Consider the following 27,628-nt stretch of genomic DNA (forward strand, 5'->3'; position numbering starts at 1 on the left):
GTCACCTTCTGGAAAAGCCAGCAACTTGCCCTTTCCAAAGCCTCTCCTTGCTTTGCCCTGTGTGTTTTCTGACACCTTAAGAAGCAATGGAGCAATAAAGTGGCCACATCTTTCTTGGGAAAGTGGAGGAAAGGGGGAAGAGCCCCTCTGGCGGGGGTGGTACTTGTGTGGAGTCCTGGCAGAGGGAGACCTAAGAGTCTGCTATTCTGATCCTGCACTATTCTGGCCAAGGTGAATAACCCGATGCTTTCTTTCCTCCAGTTGTTTCCTCTCTTTGCTGCTTGTGGCTGCTGTGGTTTGGAAGATCAAGCAAAGCTGTTGGGCTTCCAGGCGGAGAGAGGTAAGCCAGAGTCGTTCGCCAGATCATTCCTTCTTTGTCCTTTGCTTTTATCTCTTTGTGATAAATGACACATACATGTGACTACCTTAAAAAGCCAGGCAGCATTTTCTTTCCCAACAACTTATGACCAAGAGGGTTTTTATTTGAGCTAAAAGGGAAAGTCCCGAGTGCAGCCTGAAGCATAAGGTTTTATTTCTCCAAAGGCAAGATCTACTATATTGCTTTTGCTTTTTGGAGAGAAAGAGCTGGAGAACTGAGGGAGTGTTTCAGGCAAAGCCTTCAACTCCTCCTCAAGTCGGCTCATTCCTGAGGCAGTGTGGTTTTTATTTCTTCCCTAAAGAAGTCAGGAGAGGAAAATGTTTTTGCCTTTTCTCCTCCTTATTCAAATCCAGGTTTCTTCTGTTTCCTCTACTTAATGGCTTTGTCTGATGCCTCACTGTGGCATGGAGATGACTGGGTTTGCATGTGCTTTGCCTACTGGGCAGGCCTGCCTACTGGGGCCTCGGTGTCTTTTTTCAGCCCCAGCAGCACATACACAGAGTTAGTCCAACGTGGCACAGAGGAGCGATGGTCTTCATCAGTGGAAGGAGCTCCACACTGATGAAATATGTGAGCCCTGAAGATCTGTGCTTCAGGAGAGTTGCTGAGGGCTGTAGAGAAAGGCAACAGGGAGACATCATGTACACCAGAGTACACTTTTTTTGAGTGTGTGTGAGGCAGTTGGGGTTAAGTGACTTGCCTAGGGTCACACAGCTAGTAAGTGTCATGGGTCTGAGGCCAGATTTAAACTCAGGTCCTCCTGAATCCAGGGCCGGTGCTTTATCCACTGCGCCACCTAGCTGCCCCAGGGTATACTTTCTTACTGGTCATGCATAGTCACCATCACTAAGGAGTAAGGTGCTGGTGCACTTAGAAGAAACCAGAACAAAAATTCACCAGAAAGTCACTGAGTCCTTGGTAAAATAGAAAACAAGAGATTTCTAAGAGATTTTCAAGCTATTCCTCTTCAGGGATAATGTCTACATTGCCTTCCTGAGGTCATAGGGCTACAGGAACCCTGGCCTTTATCTGCTTTGGCCACTTGTTTTGCTTCATTATACTTGAGTTTTGCAAAGTTTTGATTTTTTTTTTGTGGTGGAAGGAAGAAAAATGCTTGACAATTAAAAAAATAAAATTTAATTAAAATTAGTTTAAAAATCAGTTATACTTCTATTGTAAAATGTAATCCTTTAACTATCTAGCATAGGGTTATTGTGAAGAAACCACACTGTAAACCTTAAAGCTTTCAGTAGATAGGCTGCTTCCTCTACTTCTTCCACCCTCCTCTATTCTTCCTCTCCCCCTTCCCTCTTCCCTTCTCCCCTTTCTCCCACCTTCTTCCCTTCCATTCTTTCTCTTCTTCATTCTTCTTTTCCCTCTCTTTTTCCTTACCTTCTCCTTCCCTCTTTTCTCCCCTACTTCTCTCCTGTATTTCTTCATTTTCTTCTTCCTTTTTCCCTTCCGCATTTTCTGTTTCTCCTTCCTCCTCATCCTCAGCAGAACCTGATAGTAGGATGTATTTTCTGAATTCTGATCTCAATGAGAGGCTTTGAATTATACTAGATGAAGAACTGGCCTAGGTCAGGAAGAGCTGGGTTCAATTAGCCTCTGACACATCCTGATGGTGTGACTCTTGACGAATCACTTACTTCTTGACACCCCAGGCAACTCTCGACAAACCTGTCATGGGTAAAGGGGGGTTTCTTTGTTCGGAATTCCCTGCACCAATGAAATTACAACTCTGCCCACTCCCCCAATTTCTTTTTGATTTGGGAACCTTGAAGTCAGAAAACTCTTCCTCATATGTAACTGAAATTTTCCCTTGTATTGGCTTAAGTCCCTGTCTTCTGACCTCTGAACATCTATTCTTCAGCATCCATCTGTACAGCAGTACATATGTGAGCTCAGTGCTCATCTCACATGGCTTGATGACCCCAGTTCTTTCAGTCTGGCCTCTCAGGTCCTATTTTTCAGCCTGGATGAGAGGTTCTTCTCTTAGATTTGATCCTCTGTGGAACAATGAAGTACATTATTGTTTTATTCTTAAAATTTGTGTTCTTCAAGAAAAAAAATCAATGTATGAAATCCTTTCTTTAAAAACATTCAACAGGGGGGCAGCTAGGTGGAGCAGTGGATAAAGCACTGGCCCTGGATTCAAGAGTACCTGAGTTCAAATCTGGCCTCAAGACACGCCTCAGACACTTGACACTTACTAGCTGTGTGACTCCTGGGCAAGTCACTTAACCCCCATTGCTCCACCAAAAAAAAAACCCCAAAACAAAAAACATTCAACATAACTAAGCTTGAGATGAATAAATTCTGGGAACTTATTCTCTGTGTTGCTTTTTTTCCCCCTTTTTTTTTTGAAGGCAATTGGGGTTTAAGTGACTTGCCCAGGGTCACACAACTAGTAAGTGTCAAGTGTTTGATGCTGGATTTGAACTCAGGTCCTCCTGACTCTGGGGCCAGTGCTCTATCCTCTGTATTGCTTCTAACAAAGAAAATCAAAAGTTTTGGTGTTTTTTCCTGACACCTCACCACACCAGAAACCCTGAGAAACACTAGTTCACATAATGTTTTGGTGGAGGAGAAAGAAAGGGTTGGTAAGCGTCATTTTGTTTCAAGAAAAAGCAATATCTTGACCTGTGGGTCCCGAGAGCTTTCCCACTGCAGAAATAAAGGACTTTCCTGCCTCAGAGAGTTGCTGTTCCAGCTGCTAATGGCAGTGACACAGTCTTCTATGCCAAGGACAGAACCTTTCCCTGTCAAGCAAAGATTTAGAGGGTACTTATCCAGAGGGAAAAAAAAACAAACCTGGCTAACCATTTGCAGCTGGCAAAGTATGTATTTCCTACCACTTCTTCCAGGGTTGATTGCAGCTGGTCCAGTGATTTATACATTATATTTATTCAAGGACAAAGGGGTAAAATCTGTTCATTGTGTGATGTCTGAAACAGACTCACTTTTGCCAGTGTTTCTGTGGGCACTATAAAATGTTCAGCCACAATTGTTGTTTAATATAGTCTTTCTTGATTCCCCATTTGTGCCTGAGAACATGGAAGGCTGATGGACAAGGGAAGCAGTTACTTTAATCTCCACATTTGCCATAAGGAAAAATAGATATGAAGAATTCAAATAATTATGAATTAATCTTTCTAATGCAATGCAAAATGTAGAAAGCTAGGGATTGACTCATGGTTAAGTAACATAACTCAAATAAAAGGCATTGACTACTTTTGTTTGATTCTTCTTTCACAACACTAATGTGGGAATCTGATTAACATGATTGTACATATATAACCTATATCAGATTGGTTGTTGTCTTAGGGAGGAGAGAGGAGAGGGAGAAAAATCTTATAAAATCAAAATCTTATAAAGATGAATGTTGGGGCAGCTAGGTGGCATAGTGAATAAAGCACCAGCCCTGGATTCATGAGGACCTGAGTTCAAACTCAACCTCAGACATTTGACACTTACTAGCTGTGTAACCCTGGGCACGTCACTTAACCCTCATTGCCCCGCAAAAAAAAAGAAAAGAAAAGAAAAGAAAAGATGAATGTTGAAAACTATCTTAACATGTAATTGGAAAAAATAAAATACTATTAAGTAAAAACAAATAAAAGGCATTGGCTGATATAGGTACTAACTTGTAAAGCTCACACCTGTTTTTTCTTTTTTTACCAGATAGCGTACTATGAAAGCTTAGGTTTCATGCACTGTTACAGTCTTTCTTTTATCCTGGTTTGTTCATCTGTTTGAGGGAATTATATATTATGGGGAATTCAGTTGTGAGTATATTGGAACCTGTTTCTGTCAGTAGTAACTGTGCTTCCTAGTTTTGTATCACATTGAGCCTTCACAAACTTCATCCACATCTTTATTGAAATGTTTGAAGAGAATAGAGCTTAAACTTTTGCAGAAACTGATGATGATCAAATCAATTATTTGCTTTTCTCTAGTACCTATTTTTGTTCCAGCAATGACAGCTCACATGAATAAGTCAGTTTTTAGCTTGTACCCTTGTTTACAATGTCACCTCATAGTTATTCTCTTTTCTAAATTGATGTTGATTTTTATCTTTGTTCTTTTTGGTCAGTATACTACATTCAGCTGATTCTCATATGATTCCCACATCAGGAACCAGTCACTTCCTGTCCATTAAGTTATGGTTAGTTTCATTTATTATGATGTGTTTAGCATGTCCAGCATTTTCGGACTCTTTTCTGAAATAAAGTATTCATGGTATATAGGTATGAGTCTTTGAAGTAGTTTATAAATCTTATTTCTCAGTCCTGATCCATACTTTCCAACTTACTTTTCACCATCATCCCTATCTTTGAATTGAAGATGACTCATGTCAAAGTATATATTGGACTAGATTTGGAGAATCTTGTCAAGTTCTTTGTAACATTTTTCTCTGTACTCGTGTTTCACAAGCTTCATTTACCTTTATGATAGTCCTTTTGTTTATGCTCATCATGAGCACTCCAGGACAGAATTACCATATGTTCCATGTAACTGTTTCTTGATTCCGTTGATTGTCCAACCCTTTTGCCCTCCCCCGCAAAAGAAAATCCATAAGCCCTCATTTAATCTAGCTAGACCTTCCTTTTTTCTTTGTCTTTATCAAGAGAATGTCATTGTTGATATATTGATATGGCCATTGGACTAACTTTTTTTTTTTTTTTAGTGAGGCAATTGGGGTTAAGTGACTTGCCCAGGGTCACACAGCTAGTAAGTGTTAAGTGTCTGAGGCCAGATTTGAACTCAAGTACTCCTGACTCCAGGGCCAGTGCTCTATCCACTGCACCACCTAGCTGCCCCTGGACTAACTTTTGTATTTACAATACCTATAGATAAGTTATAGTAGTTTAAAAACTGATCCAAAGCACTTTCTGCCCTTTCCCCCACCACTATAGACATATAAGAGAGATCCACAGGATTGAGTGCCCTTTTTTTTTCTTAGTATCTTGGCTTGCAGTGGACTAAGGATTCATCACCCAATAGTTAGCTTACTGCTGGCGAGTCTCCCTTTACATAGCTAAGTTCATCCTCAGACAGAAGACTGTTTCTGGGAAGCCTCTTCATCTTTTTTTTACTCTCCTCTATCCCCTAACCCCCATGCCTCTTCTTGATTACCCTATTGTTGGCATCACTGCCCTCCCACTTACCCATCCTGTAAAGCTTCAGAGACATCTTTCTGATAACACTTATCACATTATATTATTATCATTATGCTAGTCATGTCTTCTCCTATCCCATAAGCTCCTTGAACAACAGAGAATGTTTTCTTTATCTTTGCATTCCCCACAATCTTGCATTTAGAAGGCATTCATTAAATATTAGGTGAATAAAGGTGGAAAAGTTCCTAGCACAGGATTTCACATCCAATAATATTTACTAAATTTAATTGAAGTATATTACATAGGACCAAAAGGAACGGATTCCAAGAAAGATTTTTTTATATAATAGAATTGAGGACAGGGTAGCAGGAGAGATTTTGTATAGGATAGAAAGGAGAGAAAAGGTGAAGGGAGATGATATGAAGGACAGTCAAACAAATCAATCAGCAAATATTTATATGTTTATTGCCTGCCCAGCTCTGTGCAGAGAATACAAAGAAAAGGTAAAATGTCTCTGATCTCAAGTAGCTTACACTGCAATAGACAAGAAGGAGAAAGGTAGAAGGATGTGTTGTTTAGGATGAAACAGGGAGAGAGCTTAAAAGTAAAGGTCTGTGTGGAGTGGAATGGAATAAGGAGATAAATATAGAAGTGTTATGTAAGCCGGAATGAGGCAAAGAAGAGAAAGGGGTATTTGTAGGATGTAATGAGGAGGGAGAAAGTGGGAAGATAAATACTTTAATGGATGGAAGGAGTGAGGGAACACAGTAGGAGAGATTCTATTTAGGACAGAGCAGGTGAATAAGGCTTAGAGTACCTAGTTTCTCCCTGTTTCCTTCTGCATTTCCAGGGTCCAGATTTTTCCTGTTTAGTAGTACTAGAATGCTTTCATACCACATGGCACACAGGAGGATGGTTACTGAAATGGTAATTCTTCTCCCCCTCCCCTCACCCCCATACTGTGTGCCTGCTTTTTACCATCAACTTTACGTTACTTTTGAGTTTTACAGCTATCTTATGGGCTTCATTCAAAGCTAGCTTTAGGACAGACTAATTTCTATTTAATGCTTTGGTTCAGAGGAAGATAGACACTAATTGCCCTGTTATCTGTGGAGCCATACTTTTTATTCAAGGCCTTCTGGGACTAATGCTCTGTTAGATCTGCAAAGACATTTGCATCAGAACCAATCGCTCCCATCATGGTCTTAGAATTTAAATACTAGAGTGTCCTTCCAGTTCTCTTGGAGGAGTGCTATGTACTCCTGAGGAGCAGAAAGCTTCCTTAAGGAGGCATAGTTCTCTTCTCCCTGACCTTTTAGACCTTTTCTCATATTTAATTTCTTGCTGAAATTTCTATTTCTCAGTAATTGGCAAAGTGTTGTACATAATTTTACTCAATGTGATAACAGCTTTATTTTCAGGGAAGGGGAATTATCATTAATGGGAATTATCACTTGGGGCATCTCTGTTAATGTTCTGTAATTTTCTCTAGGGATTTTCTTGGGAGAAAAAGTTAAATAGTAACTGATTAGCTCTCCTGAGACTGCTTCTATTTGACTGCTACCTAAAGGGAGTTTTCTTTCCCATCTAAAGACTAGTGGAGAGCCTCAGCCCTTCCCTGGTAGAAGATAAAGCAATAGGGTTCAAATACATTTTCCCTAAGTTCTTGTGACAGCCCAGCAGTAGGCACAAAGTACCCAGGCAGTCAGACAGCTTCTGTTAAGCTTCTGCCATGCCCCAGGCACTGTGCTGGGAGCTCAAGATACAAAGACGGAGAGCAGAGCTTACACTTTGTCGGGGAGACAGTGTTGAAGTGTATACAAAAGAAAGACTAAGCAGATTGGGGGGGGGGATACTACTTCTTGGAGACATCAAGGAAGGCTTCCTGGAGGTGTTCCAATTGAGTTTCAAGGAAATGTGGGGTTCTGAGTGGCATTCTAGATCTGGGAACAATGGAAGATATGAGGAAGAGCAGGGAGACACATTTGGCCATATGTATTACTCTGTAGAGTAGAGATGCTTATTATCTGTTGTAGAGATGATTATGAAACCCAAGAGAACTGAAGAAATCACTGATAGAGTGTAGAGAACCCAGGATGGCGCTTCAGGGCACACCTACAATTAGGGGGTATGACATGGTTGATCATTCAGCAAAGAAAACAGAGGAGTCAGACAAGTAGGAGGAGAACCAAGAGAGAGTGTCCTTAGTGCCCAGAAGACAGGTTCTTCAGGAAGCCTGTATCTTATCAGGGGCTAGCCAGAGGAATCAAGTAGGCAGGGTGTTGGGCCATTGCCAGTCATCTTGACATGACTCTGATGACTTTGGAGGAGAGAGTGAGTTTGATGACTTTGCACTGCTCTGCCTCATTTCAATCCAATTCACTTGCAAGTCAAGACATCACCCTCATGATATCATTGGTCCTCTTCCAGAACTAAGGACAAGCAACAGTCTGAGTACAAAGCGTCATATAAAGGAAAGAGTACTGAATAAGGAATTAGAAGACCTGAAGTTTGAATCTTGGCTCTGCTACTTACTATAAACAATACCTCCTATTTCTACAGTTAAGGCTTACAAAATGTCTTTCTCACAACAGCAGTGTGAGATTAAGTAGTATATGTGTTTTTCCCATTTTATAGATAGAAGAAATGGTCAGCTAGGTGGCATGGTGGATAGAGTGCTGGCCCTGGAGTCAGGAGGACTTGAGTTCAAATCCAACCTCAGATACTTACTAACTGTGTGACCTTGGGCAAGTCACTTAACCCTGTTTGCTTCAGTTGCTCATCTGTAAAGTGAGCTGAAGAAGGAAATGGCAAAACCACTCCACTATCTCTGCCAAGAAACTCCCGAATAGGGTCACAAAGAATCAGACACAACAACTCAAAACAACTCAACGATGACAACAGATGATAGAAGAAACTAAGGCCCAAACAGGGGTTAAGTAACTTGCTCAGAATTGCAGGGGGGGGGCGGGGGGGGGGGGCGGGGGATTCAAACCCATCTTTCTGTTACACCACCCTGCCTTTTAACAGTATCTGTAAAACTTTGGACAAGTCACTGCCTTCCCTTGGCCCCAATTTTCCCATCTGTAACAGGAACTGGTCATGTCTTTATGTCATTTGCATCCATAAAATTTGAGTTGAAGTAGTTGCTGTCTAAAAAATGATGCTAGAGTATAGAAGCCACAGCCACTGCTGGCAGAGACGTGACACCTGAGGAAATCTGACTTTTGTTAATAGCAGAAAACTTGGAAGAATAGTGACGCTGAAGGAGTCAAGTCAGAAGAATAGGCAAGGTTACTGGTTCTCATAAAACAGCACTTTTATAAAACAGTCTTCTTGAGAGGAGTCCATACAGTCACGGGAAGTTAGCTAGTGAACAGCTTCCTAATTGTATTGTGTATTCCTTAACATTCCTTGTGCTTCTCTTTGTAGGTGTTTGCAGGTTTCTGGGCATCCTCTCATATGCGTGTGTATGTGTTTTTCACAGGGCCATCTGTTTCTTTAGTTATCCCTCCCTTTTCACTGTCCTTAATGTAATGAGTGTTTGTTGATATTAAAGATTTTTCCTTGTGAAATCACAGGATGTCAGAGCTGGAAGGCACCTTAGAAAGATACTCAAACCATCCCATTTTGCATGGAAAAGCCGAGATGCAGAAAAAGCAAGGACTCAGTGAATCAGTGGGAGAGCCAGGACTAGGCTTAGCTAAGTCTTTGGAATCCCCGTCCTAGGCTCCTTCCATTAAAGCACAGGAGGAAGTGCAGAACTGACTCTCCCCTTAGAGCAAGACCTAAAAAACACCCTTCCCACTGAACCCTCCCAGTGAGTCCTTGGAGTAGATACCAGGGGCTCCATTGGACCCTGCTGAACACTCACATTACAGGATGTTAAGTTCAATTCATGACTGAAGCCTGTGGAACTGACTAGAGGCAAGGAAGAAACATCCGTCTCTCTCAAGAAGGCGAATTACTGAGGGAAAAAATAGCTTCCACTGATGGCTCACAGTTCTGTCGTACTTTCACCTATGTCTTCTTTGCACAGGCTCCAATGAGAGATCTGTCCTTCAGTTCTGCCTCTGGAGGTTGCAGCATTCTTTCCTTGGAGGAAGCATTAAACTCAGTTCATCAAACCTTTGTATGCAAGGATAAATGCTAGGGGCAGCTGGGTGGCACAGTGGATGGAGCACTGGCCCTGGAGTCAGGAGGACCTGAGTTCAGGTCCAGCCTCAGACACTTGACACTTACTGGCTGTGTGACCTTGGGCAAGTCACTTAACCCCAATTACCTCACCAAAAAAAAAAGAAAAAAAAGGATAAACGCTGGACTTTCTCTGCTTCTGTTTTTCTCTGTCCTTCCCACTTTTATATGAAAACTCCACTTAGGGCAAGGAGTATACAGGCAGGACCTCAATGATTATTCTTTCCCAATTTTGTCTTAATTGTCAAAGGTTGAAATTGCATTGGCATCTTTCCTTTTGGTTTCTGAAACAAAATGCTAATCAGAGTTACTTTGTGGCTAAGGAATAAATCCCAGACAGTGCCTTAGAGCCAAATTGAATCGGGACATAAAATAGCTTAACAACACATGTCTGTGGTTATCAGTTATCTATCCATTAGGGGATGAACACCTTGGATTGCACATAAGACCAAAGGAGATTTTTGTATCCAGACATGGACATTTGTTCATTTTATTGCCTTTAATGGACAGAAACCTGGCTAGGTTTTTATTTTCATGAATTTTCATCTTGTTCCTGATTTTGACATATCTATATTCAGCATCTCTCAATTGTGAACCTTTTATGGCTTTTTTAGTGTTTTATTTTTGCAGATGATTATAAAATACAGTAGGGTTTTGTTTAAAGCGCCTTGTGTCTGAATCCATCATTACTGAACATCCATATCAAGTGGCCTTGTGTCCCATTTCCCATGTGCATATCTGAACGTAGATTTGCCCAACAGGAACGCTGTTTGAACAGAGTGTTGTTGGATGGATACATATGTGAGGGTATTTGAAGGTAGAGGTGCTGTAATCAAACACCTTTGTAGGAGACTCACTGTGGTATAAGAGAAAGAGTATTGCATTTGAAAATAGGAGAACTGGCTTCAGTACTGGCATCTCTGTGACACTGGACAAGTCACTCCACCTAGTTCAACTTAGGTGTTATCTCCTTCACACCTTACAGGCAGCTTCTAGACCCCTTCACTCTGAAATTGTGTTCCCAAACCTCCCATTGAGCTCTAAACTAATGGATCTGATAGCCTTTTCCCAGTCTTCCTTATCCTCCTTGACCTCTCTGCAGCAACCATTGCTGACCACTCCTTGCAGCTTGATAGTTGGTTTATGTGATACTATTGTTCTCTCCTTTTTTTGTTTTGTCCTCACTCTTCTTTGGTTTTCATCTTATCCCCCACACCCAATCCCCACTCATGGGTATTCATCCAAGGTCTGTTTGGAATCTCCTTTCTTTATATTCTATCCTTTGTTGATCTTATCAGCTCCCCAAAGTTCAAGCATCAGCTCTTCAGTTTAGGTGACTCCCACATCTCTCTGTTCAACAATTCAATCCAACAAGCATTTATTAATGGCCAGATCCTGTGTTACTCATCACCAATAAATCTCCTGAACCCCAGTTCCACATTACAAGCTGCCTACTGGACAACTCTACCCGGATGTTCCATCCATATTTTGAACTTACTATGTCCAAAAACAGAATGTGTATTTCAATCTAACCCTGCCCTTCCTCCAAGCTTGCCTATTATCTGTTGCCTAGGTTCTTGTCATCTCAGGCATCACCCTTTACTCCTTCTCTCGCACACCCTCTCCACTTCCAGTATCTAAGCAGTTTTTTCAGTTCAACCTCTCTACCATGCCATGTCTCTGCCTCCTTTAAATGTAAGTACCCTAGTTCATGCCTCTATTACCTGTTACTTGGACTGGTATGATAACTGAATTGGTCTCCCTACTTTCATTGACTCCCTCTTCAGTCTGTCCTTGATAGACAGTTGCCAGATTTATATTCCTAAAGCATAGGTCTGACCATGTCACATCCCTTCCCAGGAGGCTTCAGTGGCTCCCTCTTCTCTCTAGGAGACAAATACTTCTATTTAGCAATTAAAACTCTTCACATTCTATTCCAAAATAGCTTTCCAGGCAGACTATACATTATTTTCCTGTACATATGCGGCATTCCTGCCAAAGTGACCTATTTGCTATTCCTCCTGATACATCTCCTGCCTCTTGGAATCCCTCATTCTCTTCAAGACTTATCTCCAGTGTGACCTCTGACAAGAGGGCTTTCCTGATTCCTTTAGTTGCTACTGTTCCTAGCCATTTCCTTTGGCCATTTATTTTGTCAACAATCAACAAACATTTATTAAATGTTGTATGCCAGGCACTGTGCTCAATGTTGGTGATACAGAGAAAGCAAAAAAATGTCTCCTGCCCTCAAGAAGTTCACATTCTAATGGGGGAGACAAAATGTATTAAAAAAAAATACATGCGGGGGCAACTAGGTGGCACAGTGGATAAAGCACCAGCCCTGGATTCAGGAGGACCTGGGTTCAAATCCAGTCTCAGACGTTTGACACTAGCTGTGTGACCCTGGGCAAGTCACTTAACCCTCATTGCCCCACCACCCCCTCAAAATAAAATACATGCAAGATATGTATATTGTAAATGGGAGGTAATTTTAAGGGAATATAACTATCAGTTGGAGGGGTTAGGGGGAGACAAAGAAAGAACTCCAGCAGAAGATAGGACTTGAGTTGAGTGTTGAAGAAAGCCAAGAGGTGAAGTTGATGAGGGAGAGCATTCTAGGCATGGGGAACAGCCGATGAAAAGGCAGTCAGGAGATAGAGTGAGGAGGCGGGTGGTGCTGAGTCATCAAGTACATTGCGGGGAGTAAAATATAAGACTGAAAAAGTAGGAAAGGGCCAGATTGTGAACAACTTTAAAAATCAGAGCATTTTTATATTTAATCCTGGAAGTAATAGAAGGAGTTGGAATTTTGAGTAGGGGGCTATCATGGTCATTTCAGCAGTTTAGTGGACAGTAGATTGAAGGGAGGAGAGACTTGAGGCAGGGAGACCAACCAGAAGAATATTTCAATGGTCTAGGCATGGAGGAGGTGATGTGAACCTCCACCCTGTGGATATAGCTATGTAAGTAGAGAGAAGGGGTCATAGAAGAGAGACGTTGTGAAGGTTTGAAAGGTTGAAATTTGGCAACACAATGGATATGTAGAATGAATGTAAGTGAAGAGTCCAGGATGACACTAACGTTGTGAGTCTGAGTGGAAGAATGGTGGTACCCACAAAATAATAGGGGAGTTCATAGGGGAGGAAGATGTTGGGGAAACGATAACTAGGACTGTTTTGGAAATGCTGAGATAGGGATGTCCATTGGAAGTCAGGAGAAAGGTTAGGAATGGATAAGTAGATCTGGGAACCATCTGCAGAGGGATTCCCACAGTTCAAATCCCAGCTCAGCTCATTGTTTTTTATATGACATTGAATAAGTCAGCTCACCTCTCTGAGCCTCAGTTCTCCTCATCAATCTGAACATTTAGATTATATGACCCTTAAGGTCTTTTCTTACTCAAAATTCTGTGAACACTCAGGATCTTTGTTTTATCACCCTGTTTCCCTTTTTAAAAATGTTATTGATGAAAAAAAAATGTTATTGATGGGGCAGCTAGGTGGCGCAGTGGATAGAGCACCAGCCCTGGAGTCAGGAGTACCTGAGTTCAAATCCAGCCTCAAACACTTAACACTTAGTAACTGTGTGACCCTGGGCAAGTCACTTAATCCCAATTGCCTCACTAAAAAACAAACAAACAAACAAAAATGTTATTGATGAGGGGTGTGTGTGTGTGTGTGTGTGTGTGTGTGTGTGTGTGTGTAAGGGGTGGGGGGTTATACTGCATTCATATCCCCCTGCCAAAAACCCTCCTTTGTAGCAAAGGAAAAACAATTAAGAAAAACTGACCAACACAGCAACCATATCTGTCATCATTTCAGCATTTAGCACCCTCCAGAAGGAGAGAAGTATATGTTTCATCAACTGTTTTCTGGAACCAAAATTGATCGTCAAATTTCATTTGAGTTCAGCTTTATTTACTTTATTGTAGTCATTGTGTATATTGTATTTTTACTTCATTCCTCATTTTTGCATCAGTTAACACTTTTTCCTCATGTTTCTCTGATTTCTTCATTATATTTACATTTCTTTCAACATAATAATACTCCATCACATTGACATATCACAATTTGTTCAGCTGTTCCCAAATTGACAGTTGCTTGCTTTATTTCTATTTTTTTCTACTACAAAAATGCTACTGTGACTATTTTAGTATATGAGAGACCTTTCTTTCTGTCTTTGACTTTCTTAGGGTATTTGCCTAGGAATTAAATCACTGAGTATGACAGTTTAGTCATTTTTCTCACAACAGTCCAAATTATTTTCCAGAACAATTGAACCAATTTACAGTTCCACCAACATTGCATTAGTGTGGTTCAAGCTCTTTATACAGTGTTCCTTACAGCTTTTTCATCCCCTCTCATTATATGTTTTGATACTGTTATGGCAAGGAGAAAAACCACCACCAAACTAACAGTGTTTTCTCTTAGCCTGTGTAACTGAGATGGTGATAACTTCATCTTTAAACTTTTTCTTCAGTATCAATTAGCTTCTTACCCAGTAGATTAAAATATTATTCATTAAATAATGTCTTTAAACCTACATCATACTTGGTTAAAAGTTCTTAGCCTTTCATTGGTTCTCCTATTCCTCTCCTGTCCACATCACTGCCCCTGTCTCCCACCTTTGATCTTGGAGCATAGTATTCATACTGTTGTATTTATTTATTTATTTATTTATTTGTTAGCAACTTCTTCGTGAGATGCAACAGATGGCCAGTCGTCCCTTTGCCTCCATCAATGTTGCCTTGGAAACAGATGAAGAACCACCTGATCTTATTGGAGGAAGCATAAAGGTGAGAGAGCATCTTGGAGAGTAGACCCTGGGGTACTTTATCCATATGGCCCCTTGTTCCCCTGGGCCTAGGGGAAAGCCCAAGACAAGGAGTCTCAATATTCTAGTGACCTCTTTTTCTCCTTTTCCTCTAAGCCAAAATGCTGAAACTGTAAGGTCTTGTTTTGACTTAATTTTCATTACTCCAGAGTATGCAGTTAAGTCTTGGGTTCTATTGGTTTTAAAAGAATAAGCCATTTGTTTGGTTTTCTCGCTTGCAGTTTAATACTGAAGAACATTTGGTTGGAAATAGATGTGGGTGCTGCTAATGGAAATCATTTCTGTTCACAATCGTATTTTTTGAGGTCTAAAAAGGAGCAGAATAGTAATTGCTGTGTCTTCTATGAAGACAAATATTTTCTACCAAAAAATGGTTATGAAAAGCGATACATACAAACAAATGAAGGAGAGGTGGTAGTGCTTGCTCCTCAGTGGAGGTTGAAATATCCTTCTGTTTATGATGCATGGGGTGACAAAAAAAGACAGCTGTGTTCTTCAGGCAAATATACATAAGGAAAAGGGCTGAGACTTGGAGGCTTGTGAGGAAAAAACCTAGCATGGCCTATATTGCCAAGAGCTCTGTCTATTTGCTACTCCAAAACTCACTACCACTTGATAGGTTTTCCATGGAATTAGTAAACACACAGATGTTACTCCCCAGATAGCACAGTCAAATCTTTTCAAGGTGCAGATCAAATGACTGTTATGTTTAATTCCTCATTCATATTGTAGGAGAAATTGAGTTGAGAAATGTATGACCATCAGCAGCCATTGTTTTGGAGAATGTCTTTCAGATACATCTGATCAGACATGTTTCCAGTCCTGATTAATACAGAATAGAGAAGCAACTGGAGATTGCCCTGCAAAGATTAGTTTGATGAACTGAGAATGTGGCAAGAAATAGCATTGTTGTTTTCATGTGTTTAAGGCCTGTCACATGGAAGGAGGGATTAGACTTGTTCTGTTTGACCTCACAGGGCAGAACTAGGAATGATACGAGTTCCTGATAGGGAGATTTCAGCTCCATGTAAGAAAAAGTTGCCAAAAACCTGGAGCTGTCAGAAAATAGAATGGGCTACTTTGGGAGGTTGGGTTAGTTGGTTCCTCATCACTGGAGGTATTGGAGCAAAGACTGAATGACTGCTTTTTGTGATTGTTGCAGAAGGGATTCTTTGTTGGTTATGGGTTAGACTAGACATATTCTAGACTTGACACTTATTAGCTGTGTAACCCTGGGCAAATCACTTAACCCTTTTTGCCTCAGTTTCCTCATCTATAAAATGAGCTGGAGAAGGAAATGGCAAACCACCCCAGTATCTTTGCCAAGAAAATCCTAAATGGAGTTTCAGAGGGTCGGACACAACTAAAAACAAATGAACAACAAAGACACATTTTGAAATTCTATGACCTGGCCTGGGTGAACTTTAAGAGAGGCATTTTCTATAGCAAGAATTCTGATCATTGCATGTGATTTCTCTTTCACACCACACTCCCCCCAATCTAAAAAAAAGAAAACTCTTCTAACAAATGTTCATAGTTTCTATTATATTTGTTTAACTCTGAAAGGGGCACAATGGGGCCCCCCACTACTATAATGTTGCTATCTACTTCTCCTGTCTTTTTCCCTGTAATTCATTCTACTTTTCCTTTAAGTATTTATATGCTAGGCTATTCAGGGCATATATGTTAATCACTGAAATTAATTCATCATTAATAGTACCTTTAAACAAAATAATTTCTCTATTCATCTCTTTAATTAAGTCTTCTTTTGCTTTTACCTTGTCTGAGATCATGACTGCTGCCAACTGCTTTTTTTTTTTTTTTAAAGTTCTGGCATAATCGGTTATGCCTAGAAGCAGCTGGGACAAGTGGTAGAGTGCTGGGCCTAGAGTCAGGAAGACCTAAGTTCAAATCCATCCTCAGACAGTCACTAGCTTTGAAAGTCCTCCATGTGCCTTAGTTTCCTCATTTGTAAAATGGAGATAACAATAGCAGCTACCTTCCAGGGTTGTTGTGAGGATCAAATCAGATAACACTTGTAAAGACCTTGGCATGTGCTTAATAAATGCATGCTCCTTCTCCCTCAGCCCCTTATTTTTAAATCTCTGTGAGTCTTTATGTTTTAAGTGTGTTTCTTGTAAACAACATATTGTTGGATTCTTTTTTCTAATCTATTCTACTACCCTCTTGCATTTGTGGGTATATTCTTCCCATTCCCATTTATAGTTTTGGTCTTTAGTTGTGTATTCCCCTCCAACATAGTCTAATATTTTATGCTCTTTATTCCCTGCTCCTTGTTAATCACAGGTTCTTACTCTTTCTTTTTAAATTTCTCTTCATGATTTTTTTTTGAGTGTAGGGTTTGTTTTACTTATAACTAATCTCTCCATGAATATACTCTTCCTCTTATTCTTCCCTTTCACTCCTCCCTGTTCCCTCCTTTTCCCTGTTGAAACAAATGCATTTCTACACCACAGTCTCTGTGTGTATCTGTGTGCCACCTTCCTTTAACTGGCTTAGATGAAAGTAAGGTCTACATGATACTCACTCTCCTTACCCCTTCCACAGTCAGATAGGTTTCTATCTGCACAGCCTAGTTATGTGAGATAATAAATTCTCCCTCTCTTCCTCTACCTTCTTGTTAAAGTCAGACTCTTTGTATTTCTAATGGATTATCATAGCCTTGTATGATCCTGGCCTGTCTCACCTAGTGTCCTGTTACTCTGGGTATTACATGTTTGTTGTATTCTTCAAGGATCACAGGGGTGGCTCTGGTCAGGAAGCTTCAAACTTTCAGTGAACAATCTGTGATGTGATCAAGGGCATGAGATGTTGGGTTTTCTAGGTGCCAGACCTGGGTTTGGACCTTGGCAAATAGCTACAGGCTTGCCTCTGGTTGAAGCCCAAATAGAGATTTGCTGGCCTAAACCCCTGTCAGCTAAGGAGAAAGTTCTGCCTATGCTGGCAGAGCAACTGCTTTACCTGCATTCTTTGCTTCTGTCCTGAGCCCGAGTCCCCTCTCCAGAGTTAAAGAAACATCATGGCCCCGAGGCTACAGACTTAACCTTTTCTGGGGTCTGATGAAGCCCATGAACTCCTTAGAATCATACTTTGTTAACCTGCATTCATAAAGGAAGGAGATGCTAAATTTCAGTTAGAGGTTAGTAAGAATAAAGATGTATTTTTCCTTGTCCATTTAGCTACTCAGTAAGTCATTTTACTATTCCTATCTAAATGGATTAACATTTTCTACCAGTCACTAAATTTAGTAGTACAATTCATACTGTGCCATGCCTAGAGCTAGGACCTTATTACAAAAACATCAGCCCAGTTGGCCAAAGAATAGGTTAGACCATGTGCTAAGTGGAAGCAGAGCTTCCTGGACTTCTTTTAGGAAACAGCTCCTATGGCTGGGCTATGGTCTCCTGGGGGAGAGAGAGGAGGAGAGGGAGTGGGGAAGGGATGAGGGAAAGGAAGAAAGGAGAAGAGAGAAAATTAAGAATAATCAAGGAATGACAAACCTTATATTTCCCATATTTTCTACTAAGCTTTAGGAGAATCCAGCACAAGCCATTTTCTTATATTTTAAAAAATTCAATCTTTTTAAAGACAGAGACTTTTTTCTTCAGTTCCAAATTCTTTCTCCCCTCCTTATCCCTCCTCCACCCAATGTTAATCACATTAAGGCAAGAAATACAAAACCTATTACAAATATGTATAATCATGCAAGACAAATTTCTGCATTAGCTGTGTCCCTGGGGGGAGGGGGGTGGCACGGGGTGGAATAGAGAAAAAATATGATTCAATCTGTACTCTAAGTCTGTCAGTTCTCTACCTGTAGGTGGATAGCATATTTCATCATGGGTCCTTTAGAATTGTGATTTGTTATTATATTGATCAGAGTTACTAAGTCTTTCATAATTGCTTATCTTCATAATATTGCTTTTATTGGTAGATTATTCTCCTGGTTCTACTCACTTCACTTTGCATCAAGTTCATACAAATCTTCCTGGGTTTTTCTAAAACCATCCCCTTCATCATTTCTTATATCACCTTCATATACCATAATTTGTTCAGCCATTCCCCAGTTTATGGGTATCCCCTCAATGTCCAGTTCTTTGACAGCACAAAAGAGCTGATATATTATATATATATATATATATATATATATATATATACACATACACACACACACACACACACACACACACACACACACACACACATATATATATATATTTACATATAGTCCTTTTTTTTTCCTTCTTTGATCTCTTTATGGTATAGACCTAATAGCACTATTTCTGGGTATACACAATTCAGTAGCCTTTTGGGCGTAATTCCAAATTCTTTTCCACAGTAGACTAGTTCTTAGCCCTATCAACAGTGCATTAGTTTACCTATTTTCCCACATCTCCTCTAGCATTTGTCATTTTTTTTTGTCATCTTAGCCAATCTGATGGATATGAGGTGGTACCCCAGAGTTGTTTTAATTTGCAGTTCTCTAATTATTAATGATTTAGAGTGTTTTTAAATATGGCTATTGATACCTTTTATTTCTTCCTCTGAAAAAACTGCCCATTTATATGTTTTGACCATTTATCAATTAATCATTTATCAATAAGAGCCATATGGAAGAGGGCAGAAGCAGTTTGGAGAATCAGGTCAGACTTCATGTAGAAGGTGTCACCAACTTGTTCTCACAGGATTGAAGGGGAAGTTGGAGATCATGATAGCTAATCACCTGTTCCAATGTGAGGAAAGGCCATAGGAATTATTTTAAAGCCCCTTTAAAGATTTATAAAGTACTTTTTCTTTCTTTCTTTCTTTCTTTTTGGGGGGGAGGTGGGGCAGTGAGGGTTAAGTGACTTTCCCAGGGTCATGCAGCAAGTAAGTGTCAAGTGTCTAAGGCCGGATTTGAACTCAGGTCCTCCTGAATCCAGTGCTAGTGCTTTATCCACTGGACCATCTAGTTTCACTGAAACACTTTTTCCATACAGCATCTGGAAGTAGATAATAGAAGTGTTATCATCTCTTGTTGTCAGGGATCTCATAGTCCAATAAGAAAGAGCACACCTACGTGAAAAGCACTTAAGGCCACTTTCAGAGTAGACCTCCACTTAACATCTTTTTTTTTGCGGGGTTTAAGTGACTTGCCCAAGGTCACACAGCTATAAGTATCAAGTGTCTGAGGCCGGATTTGAACTCAGGAACTCCTGAATCCAGGGCCGGTGCTTTATCCACTGCGCCACCTAGCCGCCCCCCTTAACATCTTCTTTTGATGCCTCCTCATGACATGGAGGTAACTGTGTGTGTGTGTGTGTGTGTGTGTGTGTGTGTGTGTGTGTGTGTGTGTGTGTGTGTGTATACACATACATATCACTGTCACTTCTGTAAGGCTAGTTAAGTAAACCCAATACCATAATGGTCATGTATAACAAATATATTCAGAGTGAATTGTACATGATGATTGAAAAGGGTGATCAGACTGGACTGAGATGAGGTCACCTGACCAGGGAGTAGGTGTCGTGAGCCCTTCAAGGACATTGCTTCTTTCTGAAGTGCCACCCACATGGAGGACCACTCTTGCCCCTAACTTCATTTCTCTGAGATTTATTGATTTCTGTCAGTGCAGATGTCTGTGGGCATAGGCTGATGAACAAATATAGGACTTAGGCAGATATTTGAAATCACCCTTGTTATGTTTAAGGCCTGAAGGCTGAAGACAGATGAATCATTTTGACATTTAAATAATACCTTTGGCCTACTGTCTTGAGTCTGTCCATGTGCATGCACATGAACATTGTGCATTTACTTTTCTTTTACCCTCACTCATTGAAAAAGCAGCTTTCTTCATCCCTAATGGCCCCACCAGAGTGAGGCAGTTTCTCTTTATGCTCAGCTAAGTGAATTAAAATACATAATCCTGACTGTTACATGGCTGCAGGAGCTGATTGCCTTGTAGGCACAAAATGATGGAACCTCTTATCTAGCTGTTAGGTGTTGACTTTCTTTGGTATCTCTAGTTTCCCTGAGAAGACAGTGCCCATGTGTCATCATTTGGAAGGATCCTACCCCAAGTCCATTGCATGGTATTGCCCTCAACAGTTACTAAGGTTTCCTACTCCTGTCTTGCATCCACTTGCTATTGAAGTCTAAACCATGGCCATTTTAATGATTGTCTCTACTCTTTGTATAAACCTCAGGCAGTCAGCAGGATAGCTTTTCTCCACCCCTGGATCCTGGGGTTTCTTTCCAGCTTTCCAATCCCAATACCTAGCCTTGGCTGAGAGAACGCCTTGATCCATCAAACCTCCCATTAATGGATGTTCCAGAGCCTGGTGAAAGCTCAAGGGAGCTGCCTGGTCCTTTATCAGAATAGTTGTCTCCCCCTCTAACTCCTCCTATGCAGAACTAGTATTGAGAAGAGGGAATTCCCTCCTGCCAACTCCCCCCAAAATTGATACTGCCTAGGAGCTAAAAGCTCCCCCTCGTGAAAGAGGCCTGGCCATTCAGTCTTGCACCTGCTGAAAGTAGCTGTGGAGAAGGAAATAACATTTAGAGGAAAGGATTGCCAAGCCTTTCCCCTTAACTGAAAGGTTTTATCACTCCTGCCTTCTCTTCTGTACTCCACCCACCTCCCGCCAAAGCAAGCTGCAAAGACTCTCTAACTACTCACCAGCAGCTAGACTAGAGCTCAGGTCACCCAGATCCCCCACCCTGAGCTGCACCACAGTGGTACCTCCAGCTTACACTGGGGCCATGCTGGACGAGCCTATTCTTTCTACCCATTCCATTCTTGAACAGAAATCTGAGTGGTAAATTTGTTAATGGTACAGCAAGGAAATTCCATAAAAGTTACAGATCATAAAATTCCTTCAGAAATACATGTTTGAAGTATTAATGATAAATTAGGTTGGAGAATAAATATTTTAAAAAGAACTAAGAACATTGTTTAGAAGAAACATGAGATGAAGAAAAATTAGGGAAATTGCAAATTGAAATATCAGTTTTTTAAATATAAGAACTTAAAGCATGTAAATAGCAAATAACAAAATCAGGGGTTATAAGTTTAGTACTGGAAGGGAACTTTAGGAGGAATGTAATCCAAACCTTTCATTTTACAAATGAGGCAACTGAATCCCAGAAAAGTAAGGTGACTTTCTCACAATCATGCAGGATCAAGAGACAAAATCCATCAATATGTTGCTTATAGGAAGCACATAATGCAAAAAAGACATAACTGGATTAAAAGTAACATTTCATCTAAAATATATTGTCCAACCGCAGGTTCAGAAAAAGGAAGTCTATGAATGATATTGGCAAAGTAGAATTTAAACTAGGAGACAGGAAATGATACTTCATAATAGAGACAGGAAAAATGAATAACAAATGTGTAACGACTTTCCATTTATATGCCCCAAACAATTCAGCAGTTAAATTAATAAAAGAAAGTTTAGCAGCAATAGAAGAAGAAATATATTTTAAAAACCAATCCTAGGGAACTTTTTATACATCATTGCAAAAAAGTTAGCAGTAAAGAAATCACAAACTTGAACTAATTGTTTAATAAGTCAAATTTTATGTCCCCAACCCTTAGAAAGAACTGAATGAATGAAACAAGGAATACATTTTCTTTTCTTTTATTTTTTGGCATACACTTTCTTTTCAAGTACACATGGAATGCTCACAAAAATGAATCACATACTAGATCATAGAGAGGTCCTTCATAAATGATACAAACCTGCATATGTAGTAAAATTAGAATTAAATTTTAATAATTTAAGTAAAAGTCATAAAAGAAGATCATAGATTTAGAGCTAAAAAGACCTTGGGAAGGGCTTTATCAAGTCTAACACCCTCATTTTACTTATGAGGAAACCAAACCCCAGAAAGTTTAAGTTATTTGACCAGTTGCCATATGGCTAGTATTTGAGAAAATATTCTAACTCGTATACTATGCTGCTTCTCTGTAGAAACTGAAAAAATAATCTTTTAAATGAACGGGTTGAAGAAGAAATCAGAAAAAAGCCAAAATATTTAAATACAATGACAAAAATAATACTACATATTAAGATCAATGGGATAGGTAGACTTCCAGCCAAGATGGTTACCTGAATAGAAGTAGGCTATCCAACTCTCTCATCCCTAGTTCAATAAAAACCTGAAATTCCACCACCAGACTAAACGAGTCATTAAATCCAGTGAGAAATTATAGTAAGTGACTTCTATCCAAAAAGTGCACAGAAAGTCAGCCAGCAATCCCCAGGTGATAGGAAAGTAGATAAGCACTCAGCACAAGCAAATAAATCTTTTACCTCCCAGCACAACTAGAGAAGAGCCAGGACTCTGTCCAGAGGCAGCATGAGTGAAAGGCTCCTCAAAGTGTTTGATCAACCTATAGAAATAAAATCATGGGTAGAAATTCATTATTTAACAAATATTCTTTGGGAGATTGGTTAACAATTTGTGGGAAATGAATTTAGACCTATATCTCCTATGTGTGTGTATGTGTGTATATATATATATATATTAATGATTTTTAGCTGTGTGATGAAAGAAAGCATAATAATGTATCTTAGATGGGGAAAAGAAATAACTTTTACTGTACAAAAAACCTCAATGCAATCAAAAGGAAATGGAAAATAGAAGACTGTAGGAAATAGCTATTGTAAAAGTGACATACAGATTTGACATCTAAAACACATAAGAAATTCTTTTTTTTTTTTAATGTACAGAATTAACTCAGTCCACAGTGGATAAATGGTCAAAGGACATAAACAGGTGGTTTTACAAAGACTTGAAAAGTGTTCAGACTCACCAATAATAAAAAGATATGCAAATTAAAACAACTTTAAGGCAATACCCAATAAATTGTCCAAAATAATTAAAATCAGTACATTTGTTCCTTGCTAATGGAATTGCAAACTTGTAGGTCTTTTTGGAGGTCAGTCTGGCAATATTCAGTATAAAATCATAGAAATAATCATACCTTTTGACCCAGTAATTCAGTTGGGAATATAGCTTGAACATGTTAACAAAGGCAAAATTTTTTAAAGAGCCGTTCAGAGATTTTCAATATTATCTTTAATTGCCCAAAACAAAACAAAATCAAAGTACCCTGGGGGGCAGCTAGGTGGTGCAGTGGATAAAGCATTGGCCCTGGATTCAGGAGGACCTGAGTTCAAATCCAACCTCAGACACTTGACACTAGATGTATGACCCTAAGCAAGTGAATTAACCCTCATTGCCCCACCCCTAAAATAATCATCAAAGTACCCTAATGTCTAATTTTGGGGCAGTGGTAAATAAATGACATTACATCGATATCATGCTGTATTATAATATAGTTAAGGTTGATTGGGATAAGGAACATAAAGATGAAAAGATCTTTATGAAATTATACAAAGTAAAAAAAAAAAGCAAAACTAACTATGACTGTATAAGATGGAATGGTAATGAATGAACAAGCATGGAATCTTTTTTTTTTTTTTTTTTTTGGTGAGGCATTTGGGGTTAAGTGACTTGCCCAGGGTCACATAGCTTGTAAGTGTCAAGTGTCTGAGGCTGGATTTGAACTCAGGTCCTCCTGAATCCAGGGCCAGTGCTCTATCCACTGCGCCACCTAGCTGCCCCTACAAGCATGGAATCTTGATGGATACTTAGAATTGTTATAACATTTTAGATGTTGAAATTAATTTATTTAAATATAAGTGGCTAAAAAGCACGTCTAATTAGTTGAATTGATGTTGCAGTGTAGAATAAATAATTTAATAAAAAGAAAAGGTAAAATGAGAGCATGAGTCAGAAGACTTGGGTTCAAGTTTCAGTTCTACTGTTGCTGTAACTTTGGACAAGTTATTTAAGCTCTGGACTTGCTTCCTCTTCTGTAAAATGACAGGTTTGGACTTGGTGATCTCTAAGATATCTTCTTATTCTAGGTCTTATAGATATTAAGCAGCCTGAGAATGTGGACTGTCCAGCAATTGAATGGGCCACCACCACCACCTGAGAGGAATTGTGATGGGGGGAGTGGAGGGGCCGCAGGTAGGGAGTTTCCTGTTTCATGTTTATGTTAGCACTATGTGATCTTTAAGGTCCTTCTGGAACTCTAATAGGACAGAAAATTGTATAGGGCAGAAGGAGATAACAGAAACAAAGGGTGAGAGGTGGAGAGAGAATGGAGGGTAAAATATAGAATAGAAGGTTACAAGAGGCAGGGGTGAGACAATACAGTCCCTTCACTAGAACAGAAGGTTGGGAACAGGAGGATGACTTCAGCTGCTTCTCGGCTTTCTGATGCTATAGCCATCAGCACGGGGAATAGAATATAGCCTGTATACATACTTTGTGGAAAAGGAATTATTGTGAACTTCTGTGATTTTATTGAAAGAACCTAATAGGAAAACTATGTGGTCATAAACATACCCAGACTGGATTTTTATCTTCCTAAGCTGTGAAAGTCCAATTTCTATTACCCTGAACAGATGACAAATAAGGCCCTGTTGTAATGATGCTAGTTTCTTCTGAGCATGAAATGATTTTAAGTTCAATTTGTTTAGCTCACTATGCTATGTTTTATTGGGTGCTAATAATGTAATTGTGATATTTGATTCTTCCCTTTCTAGTTTACAAGGACATGTCTCTGGGCCTCATTAAAGTATACTGTGACAGGGACAGCTAGGTGGTGCAGTGGATAAAGCACTGGCCCTGGATTCAGGAGGACCTGAGTTCAAATCCAGCCTCAGACACTTGACACTAGCTGTGTGACCCTGGGCAAGTCACTTAACCCCCATTGCCCCCCCACACACACACACAAAAGTATACTGTGACAGCTTTAAGTTAAATGAATGAGTAGCAACTATTTGATTAGTATCAATGAAGATGATATCAGAGCATGAAATGGGGATGGTACTTTTGTATAATCTTAAGGGAGAAGAATTTGGAAGTGATAATTACTGCTCAGCATATCAAACTAGTCCTCTGCACTTTGGGATAAATACGTAGTCAATAGCAGATAAATGGAGATCGAGTCTCAGCCTCACAGCTATATGACCCATGTTGGCATCTGGGGACTATAATGTAACAGGTGCTCTCCCTGTCTGCTGGTAGGGGAACAACTGACTTTGGGGGTGTCTCATCACCAGTGAGCAGTTGTATTTAGTGGTATTTCCATTAGTCATGTTCGAGCCGACTCTTTATTGGTGCAGCCAGCTTCCCAGGTCTTAGATAGTTCCATTGTAAATCTATTAAAGCAAGATCCAAAGTGGCCATAAGAGTTGTGGCCCGGAATATATTACCAGTGGCACAACTGCTTATGTCCACGTGTCCATGAGGTGACTCGGAAAGGTCTTCACTTGTACAAAGTGTTGAGTGTCTGGGAATGTCCTGATATATACTTCCAAATGGAAATGATTTTGTTAATGAATGGAACCAAAAGAGCCAAGAGAACAAACAGTCACTTTCACCCCTCTCATTTTAGGTTAGGGGCCAGCAGCCTTTCAGAAGTGGCCAGCCATGGTGCAGAGCCATTGTACCTAGACCACTGGCAGGAGAAGGATGATGTGTGTTGATAACAAAGTATGGATTCTCTTGAGTGGAAAAGTGTGTGCCTTTGCACCTAGCACAGAATCTGGCACATAGTAGGCAATTAATAAATGCTTGTGGATTGGTTTTGTGTGTGTGTGTGTGTGTGTGTGTGTGTGTGTGTGTGTGTGTGTGTGTTGGGTTACTGACACTTAAGCCAGGGCGGGTGCAGCATGGAATGGGATTTTTAACAGGGCAGGGAAGGGAAAGCTTTCACAAACAACTGGAAGGGGAGCCCTCCTGCCGCTGAAAATTAACCCATCTGTAATCTTTGGTGTGCATGCCAGCCCTATTGTTGTTTGTGTTCTTGGAATGGTTTCTGATCTTAGAGAATGCCAGGGCTACTCTTATTTCGAGGAGAGGCCAGTCTCTACCTAGTCCCTAACTCCCCTGGCCCCCAGGGGGTAGATCAGAAAAAGGAGGGCTGGAATGTTGTTCAGTGATCCTTTAAGAAACCATCATTAGCCCTTTTGTGCTTTCTTCCTTGCACAGGCTGTTCCCAAGCCCATCGCATTGGAGCCCTGTTTTGGTAACAGAGCTGCGGTCCTTTCAGTGTTTGTGAGGCTGCCTCGAGGCCTGGGTGGAATTCCACCGCCAGGACAGTCAGGTGAGTGCATGTTCCCCATCAGCTGATGTGAAAGCAGAAACCTGCCTTTGGCTCTGAGAAAGAGAGCTAAAACAGGTGGGAGCCTTGACCTTTCCTGAGAGATGTCAGTGCTGAAAGGGACCTTAGAATACAGGACCTGGCCAGGAAACATCTCTTAAGCATCTCTTCATACTTAGTTGGTAAGAACACCTGGCTAGGCCCAGGGCAAGAAGGTTTACAGAACACAGAATGTCAGAGCTGGGAGGGACCTTAGAAGGTAAAGTGTCAGGTAGAGAAGAGATCTTAGAGATTGTGTCCAGAATGGAACTCCTATTTCTCCAAGAACCCATTCCTCCTCCAGAATTCCCCATTCTGTTGATGGCATCATCCTTCCAGTCATTCGAGGTTCACAGCTGTGAGTCATCCTTGACTGTCCTCTCTCTACAATAGAATGCAGACCTGTTCCCCCTGACCTTTATAGCTTTCCATAGTCTGGCTCCAGCTCACGTCTCCAATGCCATTTCATAGCATTCCCCTTCATGCTCTCTGTTGCATTCAGCCTGGTCTGCTGGTCCAGTGTACACATGACCCATAAGCCATCTGGGAGATTTATACAAATGCCACTCCCTCTATTCCTTACTCATTTTACCATAGAGAATCCCCAGCTTCCTTTAAAATATAAATGAGGGGCCACCTCCAGAGGGGTTTTCCTCATCTCCCATCCCTCAGCAAGGTCATTAGCCATCTCCCTCTCTTGAAATGCCTTGCAGACATTTTGTATGTGTGTTGTGTTTATTTACTTATGTACCTGTTGAACTCTTTTACCTTTCCAAAGTGGTGCAGGAGATAGGGCCCAGTACCTGGAATCCTAAGTTCAGAGCCAGACTCAGATGCATAACAGCTAGATGACCCTGGACTGGTCATTTA

General features: G+C 40.4%; 1 protein-coding gene across 1 annotated transcript in view; it reads left to right on the forward strand.

The window, feature by feature from the left end:
* Positions 1-27,628, forward strand: part of ATRN (attractin) — a 248,909-nt gene that overhangs the window by 213,011 nt on the left and 8,270 nt on the right. Inside the window, 3 exon segments of the mRNA XM_043973429.1 lie at positions 262-340; positions 14,384-14,491; positions 26,608-26,722. Coding sequence (XP_043829364.1) covers positions 262-340; positions 14,384-14,491; positions 26,608-26,722 — 302 coding nt within the window.

This window comes from Dromiciops gliroides, chromosome 6 (assembly GCF_019393635.1).
Source record: "Dromiciops gliroides isolate mDroGli1 chromosome 6, mDroGli1.pri, whole genome shotgun sequence".
Taxonomy (NCBI): Eukaryota; Metazoa; Chordata; class Mammalia; order Microbiotheria; family Microbiotheriidae; genus Dromiciops; species Dromiciops gliroides.